This window comes from Diadema antillarum, unplaced genomic scaffold (genome assembly GCF_040938485.1).
Source record: "Diadema antillarum isolate AM-2024a unplaced genomic scaffold, OU_Dant_1.0 seq00001370_RagTag, whole genome shotgun sequence".
Lineage (NCBI taxonomy): Eukaryota > Metazoa > Echinodermata > Echinoidea > Diadematoida > Diadematidae > Diadema > Diadema antillarum.
This window is the reverse complement of record NW_027272131.1, coordinates 1,489,779-1,501,663: the sequence shown is the minus strand read 5'-3', so window position 1 is coordinate 1,501,663 and position 11,885 is coordinate 1,489,779. Positions and strand designations below refer to the sequence as shown.

The 11,885-nt window shown below is 39.9% G+C and overlaps 1 protein-coding gene across 1 annotated transcript; it reads left to right on the top strand.

The window, feature by feature from the left end:
- Nucleotides 1-1,419: 1,419 nt before the first annotated feature.
- On the top strand, nucleotides 1,420-11,231 carry LOC139708729 (uncharacterized). Its single transcript, XM_071620662.1, has 6 exons — nucleotides 1,420-1,518; nucleotides 6,078-6,172; nucleotides 6,765-6,906; nucleotides 8,280-8,406; nucleotides 9,202-9,371; nucleotides 11,039-11,231. The coding sequence occupies exons 1-6, from the start codon at nucleotides 1,451-1,453 to the stop codon at nucleotides 11,229-11,231; spliced, it is 795 nt and encodes a 264-aa protein (XP_071476763.1). The 5' UTR covers nucleotides 1,420-1,450.
- Nucleotides 11,232-11,885: the final 654 nt, after the last annotated feature.

The following is an 11,885-nucleotide window of genomic DNA, read 5'->3' as shown; positions in this document are numbered from 1 at the left end:
TTGAATGATATTTTGTGGCCCATCGGTTTCCAGTTGTATTCAAGATGAGTATGAATACCTTTTCTCTGCATGTAACTGCTATGTTATAGTGTAAAGGACTTTTATTACTACTTTATTAAAACTAATATGAATTTATACAATTCTTACTATATTGCATTTACAAAAGTTAATACATTCAACACTTAAGCATGTGGCAAAATTGATGACAAGCATAATCATAATAGTTAAAATAGTATTGATTCAGATGACGATCCATCGCGTGTTGTATCATAGACAACGTTAAATACAGTAATATTGTGATATGGCTTTACTTTCTTTTTTGTTGATTGTTCCTGTATCAATACTGCCGGGATTTATCAATTTCATAGTCTCATCTCAATTAATGAACTTCTACACTGAGTGTTGGTTTGTCAAATTCGACCATTTCGACAACCCGGGTTATTAAAAAATATACGTAATTTCATTGTGAAATAATGACTTGTGAGAGACATCTGTGGAAATTGTTTCTTTACAGGTGGATAGCTTTAAAATCAAGTTAGAGTTTTCGGTCAGCAAAATGGAACAATTCGATTGCTGTTAAAGTTCTGTTTGTTCTTTAGTCTTGTTTCATGTCTTTGTACGAGTTTGTTCATTATGTTTGTTTTGTTACTACCGAAAATGCGAATATGGGGAGGGGTGGCTGCACTCGCAGCAGCTCCCCGGTTCCACAGCCTCTGCGGAAACAGGTTATCATATTGTAATCTATATCCCATGAGCGATGACATGCTCTCGACGCAATATTATTAGGGTCTTTTTCTTTCTTTAACGTCACAACACCTGTCTTTTCATCGAGCACCTAATCTTCTATACAAACTTATTACCTTTTCTCCGCATTTTGTTTTCTCGCCCCAGTTTTACGCAATATTATAGTGGTCTCTCTTTGAAATTACCTCTCTGCCTTACCTATACTTGGGGGCTTCGACATCCTCAAAGAGTAAAAGTTACTTTGACTTCGCAATATTACATATTTATAAAATGTTATAACAATAAACCATGCATTAGCGTCATTATTGAACAGTAGTCTGCATTACTTACTTCTCTAATTACTAGGTTTAGAATGTGTCTATATTTTCTGTTCAGATGTAATTTAGACTGATAATTTTCTTGAATAGGCCTATTTATTAATTTGGTGTAAAATTACGAATAATTATCTGGGGGTCCTATGCTGTAGTCAAACTTCACTTTGAAAATTTGGAAAATCGAACAAGCACGGCAGTGCTAGCTAGCGCTAGCGCCCTCATTCGGAGAAGTAGCTCGTCGGCGCGGCGGGCGCCAAATAACAAAGGTACGCTCTTTGGTAAAGGCATATATCATGGGGATATAAAATGTGTACGAAAACAACGAGACGAACGACCGAACTTGATATGCCGCGGTGCACATACTGAGAGGAGCGAGGGTCGGATCAAGAAGAATGGACTCCTCTAAACGAGCGCTGTACAAGCCAGCACCAATAGAAAATGTCGGAGCCAAGCAAAACAGGTTTGGAACCACCCTTTCGTTTGTTCATCAGTCACCCATGCCAAATATCTTCCCCAATCTTGTAGCAATGCAAGCTTTGTATGTTCCAGGTTCGTCTACTCTGTCGTGCAGTCCCATTCATGTAATTTCATGTTGTGGTGAAATGAACATGAATTACTGAAATCGTAGTCTAAATAGTAAATGTGATTGTGTAGGCATTTCACGTCAAGAATCGAGGTGGCTTCCTTCGATTTCTTGAAGTTCCTTTTCCATATCACTGTAATTCAGTTCGGGAAACCCACTCACAAGGGGGGCCCCTCCTTATAAGTAACCCGTCCCCCTTATAAGTAGGGCGTCGGTAGCGCGATGCGCTTTGTCATCCCCTTCGAAATTCACGCAAAAGTCGCGAGTTCACAAGTCATCTTTGAACTAGATTTTCTAGGTCTATATGCATCTACAGAACATAAAACTACTTCAAAACATTTTTTACAATAAGAGAAATCTATCATATTATCTTCGATACTAAATGATATCTAGAAAGTCACATTTTGAATGCAAAAGCGCTAGCATTTTCAAATAAACTTACGACTACCAGATGCGTTCAGTGCGTGTTGGGCAATGGGCAAACGTAGGGCGCGCGTTCGGTCAAAAAGTGGACCCACAATTTTGGCTTAAAATCACCTTTCGGGCATTTTCGCGGGTTTATCCCGGGAACAAATCTCCATAAATTTGGTATCATATGAAAGCTTGTGGTGGTCTCATTCTTCTTGTCCTACGCCGAGTTTAGATATCAAGACGTATTGCTACCTAAATTCAGATTTAAGCCTAAACATCGCTATAACTCGGCTGTTCCGTCCGACTGTGAAACTGGCCATACCAGTGTAGGAGGATTCAATGGTGCTGAATCCAAAAATAGCATTGGTTTTTCGCTTATTCCCCAGGATAAACCCGCGAAATAGCGATTAAGATACCCTTGTCAGCATAGTAACAGCATCAGCGAACTAAGCGAGGCGGGGCCTACAAGTCTAGACACGTAGTTACACGCCATGACTCGTGGTTACGGCGCGCACTTACGCAAAGCTCCATACAGTCGAGTCGGTTTTGCATGCATAGGTACGATGTTCAGCCTCCGCACCTAGCTGCTATAGCGCACCGCCGGTACGTAACGTGAGTACCGGTACATGTGCGCGTCTCCATGTACACTGTACTACATATCGCACATGCACTACTACTGTGTGCGCTTTTACTCCGCCGCGCTGTTAGACCTACGTTTGTATGTATGATGGGTCATCGGTCTCGTACGTAAACCCGTGTGTACAAATCGCGTGCGAGTGCAAGTACAAGTGCGTGCCGCGGGATCGAAGCGGGCCTCGCACGTAACACAGCTGGCTGGGTAGGTGTGTGCTAGCTGACAAGGATGCGCGCTTAGCCTTAGAAACACGCGCGCTTTGAATGTGATGAACGCAGTGAATAGCACCGCCCACTGGAGTGCGCTTGACAGTGAATTTCATTACGCTCGCGACCCACTTTTTCGCCAAGGTTTTGACAGCGTGAGGATGAAAAATACCCTGTTTTTATTTGCTCATAACTTCACTATTATTCATGATTATGGTGAGAAATTTTGCACATGTATTATGTAAACTATGGACATTATGGATATGTATGTTTTAGTGTGAAATGACTTGTATTTCTCCAGTTGCAAAAATCTACCAGACACCCTATTATAAGTAACCCCGTCCCCCTTAAGTAACCCCCGGGGCACCCCTTATAAGGAGTCTCCATGCTTTTTTTGCAATGCAACGCGAAAATGAAAGGACTGCGGCAATTCGCTTGATTATGTCCATAAAGCTTCACAAGTTTCCTAGTTACTCACGAAATTTGAGCAAAATCGGTTCGAGGCATCATATCTAAAATCATGGATTTAAATGCGATGTCAAACGACCCATGCGAATGCTGAAATGCGAGCGATTACTGGCGTGAGTGTCGCCAGGCGCGGCGGCGCGGCAATGCTTGAGTGCAGACGTGGCGACTGAGTACGGAGACTTTCGTTCATTCAGGTGGCTTTAAATGAAGGAAAAATAACAAAAGTAACGAAATAGTCAACCACCTACCTTTGCAATTGGTATGCATATATACAAAAGGATACGTTCCCATAGGGTTGTTCAGCGAACAACTTGCTGAATGCGGGAGCTGTTGGAAATTTCAAGCTTCATCGGCGAAACTTGCAAGTTTCAACTTAAGATTTTTGTTTAGGGACAACTTCAACTGGACAACCCTATGGGAACGTATCCTTTTGTATAATATGCATACCAATTGCAAAGGTAGGTGGTTGACTATTTCGTTACTTTTGTTATTTTTCCTTCATTTAAAGCCACCTGAATGAACGAAAGTCGTTTGACATCGCATTTAAATCCATGATTTTAGATATGATGCCTCGAACCGATTTTGCTCAAATTTCGTGAGTAACTAGGAAACTTGTGAAGCTTTATGGACATAATCAAGTGAATTGCCGCAGTCCTTTCATTTTCGCATTGCATTGCAAAAAAGCGTGGAGACTCCTTATAAGGGGTGCCCCGGGGGTTACTTATAAGGGGGACGGGTTACTTATAAGGAGGGGCCCCCCTTGTGAGTGGGTTTCCCGAACTGAATTACTGTACTGTACTGTAGATCTAGTTAATGGTTAACGCAGAGATATAAATTTAGTCCTGCTGTACACGATCACATTTACCATTGGAACAACAATCATACTACTGTATACGCTATATATTTCGCGTGGGTTTTATTTTCGCGAATTTCGCGAGTCGGGAGCTATTTGCGAAATTAACAACACGCGAAAATATTACCATCAAAAATGAATCCCTTGCCTTGACGATACCAACATTTTTACGGCTTACCGAACAGACCATACTGGCTAAGCTTGTTTACGTACAAAGCTTGTTTACGTACATATAGCATGTCCACGTCTAACTACTAGTATACACAGCCCAGTAGCTGTGGTAGCATTCGTTGCTAGTAAGTTGAAAATTCACACTTTCTTTGCCGCTTCATATTTTCTCTGGTCCCTCAATCGCGAATTTAACCACTCGCGAAAATGTGTGACATCAGCAATTCGCGAAAAATTATGTACGCGAAAATTATAGCGTATACAGTAGCTCATTGCTATAAAGTAGAATAGAGTCTAGACCAAAATTCTAATTTGACACTTTGTACTGGATAAATGCTGGAGAAGATGATAGATCACAGAGAGCTTTTCCCCAATAGTAACTGCTATCTAGAGAGTGTGGAGTACTAGACAGTATGCATACACCCTGTAAATTTACTATTGTTTTGTGAGCACTTTGAAGACGACGAAGCGTTAGGCTCAGCTCACCCCTCATGCTAACACTTGTAACAGTGTTAACATGCTAGCAAACGAGGAGCAGCTTTAGCAGCCAAATCAAGAAGTGACTTAGTGCGTATCGTATCAATCTCGTAAGAACTCAGAAGTGCGTATATGCGCTGCAAAAATGCCACTTCAGTATGCAAAGTTCCCCATTACTAAGTGGGTAATGGCAGCCCCCATGAAATCACTGACACCAATGGCATTGACACATTGTATTGTTCGCCCTCTAGTGGTGGAGAGGAAAACAAATCTCTTTGATAGATCATGATCATATTCATGACTATTAAAAAAATTGACTCATGTTATCACATGATACATCATCAATCATCACTTTCAGTCATCATGACATAAATGAAGGCATGATGATGAATTAATTTAGACCTCAAAATGATATTAACAGGACTAATTGTTAATTCAATAAACTTATAGATTCTAATTCTAGGTACTACTAATGTACATACCACTAGATTCTAGTTTCTACATTGATCTGAAAAAAAAAAGCACCAAGGTTCGGCTCCTTGCCAAAACTTGACTGCGTGCAGAAAATTATCCATAGCAATAGGTATTGCATGATAACAGCCAGTGGTCAAATTTTGGATGGTGTTAAATTTATGGTCGAATTATGGGCTGCTTGCTTTATATTGACCTAAATTGATCTCTTTATAAAGAAGAGCCGCCGGACCAACACAGCCGGTGAATGAACTTGCACAAAGGTGCACATTGACTAAGACTAGAGTAAGAGAGAAAAAGCGTTATTTTTTTTTCTATTTTTTTTTTCAGTGCTCCTGATAATTTAGGTGATGCAATACCTTCAAGGCACATGACCAGGAAGTTGCATCAAGATCACATTTAACTCAAAGTCATGACAAATATGAAGCCCCTCCCCCTGTTTCATCTTTTTATAGTTCCTTCCCACTGTAACAACTACAAAAATGTAAAGTATATAGCTCACAAAACAACTCGTCCTTCTTGATGCTTAATGACAATGCTTTGTAATTTGCTGTGTTCTATTGATACATGACCGTGAGTGCTCATGTACATTTATGGTTACATATCCTTGGCACAAGGTCGCCTGTTGAACGATGCTTTCATTCCAGACAGTCTCACTGTCTAGTCCTTCTTGATGCTTATAATGACAGTGCTTTGTAATTGGCCGTGTTCTATTGATACGTGACCGTGAGTGCTCCTATGTTTACAGATCCCTGGCACAAGGTCGCCTGGTAAACGATGCTTTCATTCCAGACAGTCTCACTGTTTATGCCGTCCCACCATCAGTTGAGACGACCAGTATCGGTGAGTTCAGCTTTATCTGGCTTTACAGGACAAGAATAACCAAGGGCAATGCTATATATATATATAGACTGTGATGTAATAAATTTGGATGGGCAAACTTACTAATTTTGTTTCTCTTGAAAATGGATGGTTGTAATGTAAATGGAAATCGAGTTCTCTACCATTGATCTGACTACACCAACAAAATGGAAACAATTTTTTTGAAAGAAAATCGGTGTGATCATATCACGTGAGACAAGTTAGTATATCTTAATAAGGGACAAATTTATGATTTTTGATCTTGGTAGATTTATCAGATAGATTATGTGATAGATAGTCTATGTTTGCTTTCATATATTTACTGAATGAAAACAAATCTTTGTCTGCATTCCTATGTTTAGGGCACAGTCTCAACTTTAATTACATGAAAAAAGAAATGTGATTATGAAATGTGTGCAAGCACCAAAATAATGCACAGATATCTACCCATGCAACACACGCTTTCATTAAAAGATATTCTCGGGGTTTTAGTTGGTATAATCCATGCAGCAAAGCTTTGTGACACTCCGATAGCCTCACTGTTTTTATTCCTTCCACTAAAACATACGTGTAGATACCCTGACCACCATATCACATAGTGCATCACAGTTCAACAGTGGATCCCTAAGCCCGGCTCGCCAGTCCTTGGCTAGTCTTAATCTCAGCCACCAGACACCATCCCTTTCAAGTGACCTATCCTCTCCATTGCCAAGGAGGTAAGCTATATAATACTATTTTCATTATGATTTTGCACAAAGAAGGAAACATAATAATTGTTTGATTTCTTTTCTGTCCATTGAACTGTGTTTGGGTTCAGTAAGAAATGAGTGTGAACTGAAGCATACTGCTGTCCTTATCTCATGATGTCATACCAGACACTCTTGCTTGCATTTTTCTTACAGCACTATAAAGAACTAAAAAACAACAACAACAAAACCCAAATATCTTTAATGACATGCTAATAACACATCCCCAGCGAAATACTGTATGTAGATAAGATGTATTCATATGCGTATCATCTGTTCAATTCCTGCAAACTGTATTTGCTTGAAGTCTGTGTAGTTACAGTTATTGTGCACTTGCTGAATGTACTTTGATATGTGATACATCATACATGTGCTAATCCACAATAGATCTCATTCTATGTTCCCCAATGACATACGGAGAGCCATCCATCACATATCGCCTTACCTCTCTCAATGCCTGCTCAATTCTTCTCTGTATCGCATTGCAAGATATCCAGGGGGGCTGGCGTAAACAATGGCGCTGTCGAGGGAGAAGGGGCGTTATCGTTGTAACCTTACACTGATATGGGTGGGCCCGTATATGCAGCAGTGGGAGATGGATCCCCTCTGTCAATTGGAAACTTTTCAAAGGGAAACTTTGTTCCAGTAGACCTGAATACTTGATGGTTACTTTAACCCCATCAAAGATCTATCCATTATACATGTATCTTGCTAAGTTTTGTTTTTGTTTTTGTTTTTGTTTTTAATTCAGTTTTTAATATAGCTTCACCCATGCACAGCTTTACCAGCACAGAAAATTCAGTCAGTATATATGAGATGATGCAATAGATAAAATTTGGGGTTTCCAATTTGTTATATTGCAGTATTTTTGTGTATGTGTGAGTGTGATCTGAGAACTTACAAGGGAGCTCTTCAGACCAGCAATGTCTCACAAAATGTACACTGTACAATCTGTGGAAATTACACATTTGTTCCCACTTTTACTTAAATGCATATATAAACAGGTTAGAAACAACTTTGTATGCAGTAGCAAGTTGGTCAATATCTTGCAATGTTGTATTACATGGTAATCAATATGTTTTTTGTTTGTTTGTTTGTTTGTTTTTTGTTTGTTTGGTTTTTTCATCACTGTTTTCCCATAAAATTACTATAAGTGCAACACGAACTGCAGTATTTGTAAATAAATTCCTGTAACCACTCTCTCTCTCTCTTGTTTTCTTCCTCTTTTCTCCCCACTCTCTTCACGACCCCATTTTTACTCTCACCCCCCCCCCCCCCATCTTCATCTCTTTTTCTCCCACCTCTTTCTCTTTTTAAATATTTTTCTTGACTTGTTCTGACAGGGACTCACCCTCTCATCAGTACCTAGCTGAGAGGAATTCTTCCCCACCACACTCTCCCTTGAAACCGTCACCCACCAACATCCTGGAACTCTCCGATTCAGACAGGGAGTATGTCGGCCATCATAGGGTGAGTACTCGCAGGGATGCTACAAAACTTTTTTTGTACCACTTGCCCGGTTTGGCAAGCAGATTTTTAAATTGTTGCAAAACACTTACCCAAACATGACTTTTTACTTGCCCAAAATAAAGTTATAAAATAAAAGAAACTGATTTAGAAATTCACTTGTAAAGTAATTAAAACACAATCATTTGAATAAACAGCACACCTTGATTCGCAAGCAAGTGTTGAAAATTTGCTGAAATAAAGTTAGTAAGTCGAGTTGCATCACTAAACAATCATTATCTATGGGCTTTTGCATGGTTGACTTTGTAGGCGGGGGGGGGGGGGGGGAGTTGAAAAGGTGGCTTTAAAATTTTTAGCTTGCCCAATTTGGGCAAGCATTTTCTTCTTCTTACTGTTCCAAAACACTTGCCCGATGTTGATTTTCACTTGCCCCAGACAATTGGGCAAGTGCTTATGTAGCATCTTGGATCTTAGGGGGTTGAAGAAGGGGGGGTGGGGTGGGGGAGAAAAGAATATCCTGATTGATTTGTTGGATATTTATATGGGTGGGACCATGGATTGGCCTTTGAATAATCATGGCACACTCTAAGCCGAAATCTGATGGTGTCATTGCCTGGGAGGAAAAACCCAGGATGTGGTTGTGGACATGCCCAAGTGAACTCCAAGTCACGTTCAAGAAAAATGTGTGTAGAAATGCTGAAAAGGCAGAGAATAGATGCATAATCACAGAACATTATTTGCTATTCTTCTCCTCAAACGACATACATATAATTTTATTTTCTCTCCCCCTTTTTTTAGACACCAATCAGACACATTCCTGCAGCCACAGGATCTCCTGTCCTCCTCGTTGATGCGAGTGGTCAGCACTTGGACAGTGGTCAAGCGGAGGTTGAAGTCAGGACAAAAAGTGTGAAGTCTCCCGCAAAGATTGTGTGCCATGCACCAACTGTCGTCGACAATGAACTGAGGTACCAGCACTTTCAAACATTCATCACCATGAAAATTGTGACAATGAACTGAGGTACCAGCACTTTCAAAGATTCATCACCATGAAAATTGTGACAAGGCAACGTGCAGCTCTTTTGTGAAATGACTTTAACATAGCTTTTCAATATTTCAAAGTAACACATCCATTCTTTTCTATAATGAAGTTATCCTTCTTCTAGCCATGAGCCATGCATTGTCCACCCAGCAGCACCAGTTGTGCATTTTGCTGTTTTATTCATTCAACTGTTATGATGCCTCTTCGCAAGTTCAATCTTTTCAGATCAGAAACAACCAAGTCTGTTGAGTCCAAAGATGGTCAATCTTAGCTTTCAAGTACAATTCTACTCCATGCTTGAGTTAGCTGTATAGATCAAAGATTAAAGATATAGTTTATAGATTATGGATCTAGAGTGAAATGAGATGAACAGAATGATAGTCATCAGTTGCAACCACACACACAACTCTGCAGAGATCACATCATAACCTCACAAGTTTACCCATAAAAGGGAAGAAAATGCTAAGTCAACATATTTTCATGTTTTTAGCATAATAAGATAACACAAACTTTCCTTTTTCAGAAGGCATAGGGAATAATATTGTTTTCCAACTGTGACTTCTCAAATTTCTAATATTTCTGCATTCACACAATCCACATATATATTTGGGTGGAATTCCCCTTTAAACTGTACCATTCATTTGTTTACAGCACTCGTACCACAGCATTATGCTGAAAACTAAAAAACCAACTGCACTAAAAATGATGATACCAGTAATTGTGGCTTTGTGAGCATTACATGTAATTGATCTCAACCAAGGCCACAATAAATTGTATGTTGCATGCTAGATTTTCCTCTAACAGGAATCTCCATATGATTAGACCTTATATTTCTCTTTCTTTGGTGGAAGATACCCAAACTAGCTTATTGGTTCCTTCTTTCTTGTATTAATCTTATCTGGCATCATTAAAAACTGAGTAACAGTCATTACATTGCTGAAGAATAGGAAATCCGAGCCATATCTGTTTTACATTTTTTGATGGGAAAAAAACCCCTGAGGCTGTCCATTTTTTTGTTTTATCCGAGTACTTACCAGACCGTAAGAAATGTATGCATGCCCGTCAGTCGTGTTTATATTTTGCTGCTTGCTTTGTCGGATAATGCTTGCACCCTCTCAACTGCTGTGGTGTACATTAAAGAAGCAGGCAATTAATCCCTTTTCTGTTGTACGATAACAAGGAATGTGTGAACACAGCAGATCAATTGCCAACAAGCCTGTTGTCCAAACGTCAGGAGCACGCTTTGCCAATTAAGCCAGCTAATATCCAAATCTTAAATCTGGCACAAGGTCAGAATACCACAAGACGTGTCGACTCTGACCATGTTCCCACAAAACCTAATCCAAGTCGTCTGAGTCCAGGTCCACGTTGGTATGCGTTATGTTCTCAACTCGGAGGGGACGTTTTTGCAATGCAGAGCGTTTGTGCCAGTGGATAGAAGTGCTCCCGATCTATTCGTGCATGCATGTGGGTGTGTGTGCATATCTGTGCATGGTTGGTTCATGTGTGTGCATGTGTGTATGGACTGAAATACATACTCCAGCGTCCTGTACTGTCGCATTCAATTTGACCCCCCCATCTTGCTAGCAATAGGGGCTACACAGAGGAAGCAGCCAGGGTGCGTGTAGACTCCGTTCCCTCGGTAACCGTGCTCGGTGACGTCGATCTGCGGAGAGGGACTTCCGCTGATCGCAGTGAGCCGCCACAGACCGGGGACCCCACGCATACCGGCAGAGAATCGACCGTGGTCCCACAGGAATTGACGGCGTCATGTAAGCTTCCTTAAATAAATGTATTAATCCCATTCGTTCCACTGTTACTACCCATTGTTTCCCTCTCTGCTCTATCTTTATGGGCCTGCTCCTTCCATCAATGAGAGAAGGATAGTCGAGTGGAAAGACAAATGTGCCCCTCATTTCCTTTTGTCATGTCTTGCTTTGTCTTTTAGTCTCATATTGTTTTAGTCTATCTTTTCTTTTACAGATCTCAGCCCTTTCTTGCTTATTATCATTTAGTTAGTGGTAGTTTTTTTAGACTTTCTGTGTTCACACTGACAATTTTTTTTTTTCGCCTATACGTAGCCTTTGTTGACAGTTGTTTCCTGGGTTATTTTTTTTTTTCTCTTTCAGTATTTTATCTTAGATTCATCATTTTTCTACTTTTTTTTTTTTTCACAGCTCCCTTTCTTCCCTGTCCTATTATGCTTCTCTCTTTTCTTTATTCTGTGTGTTTTTTGTAACTTTCTTATCCATCTGATTATTTCTTTCCTTCCTTATTTCTTTTACTTTGTCGTATTGTTCACTTTTGTTTGCACCTTAGAAACAAAGTAATGAACTTGAGTGTGTAACTGCCTTTAAAGGTATGTTCATGCTAGAATTGTTCTTGTTTTTATGTTTATTCACTTTGATGTGTGTTTGTTTGAATGTCTGTTTAATCATTT

What these genes read in the sequence shown, in the direction of transcription:
- LOC139708729 (XM_071620662.1), top strand. Translation starts at nt 1,451, where the DNA reads ATGGACTCCTCTAAACGAGCGCTGTACAAGCCAGCACCAATAGAAAAT. An exon ending in TCCTCTCCATTGCCAAGGAG is followed by an intron (nt 6,907 to 8,279) that starts GTAAGCTATATA and finishes TTGTTCTGACAG; the next exon opens with GGACTCACCCTCTCATCAGT. An exon ending in AGTATGTCGGCCATCATAGG is followed by an intron (nt 8,407 to 9,201) that starts GTGAGTACTCGC and finishes CCCTTTTTTTAG; the next exon opens with ACACCAATCAGACACATTCC.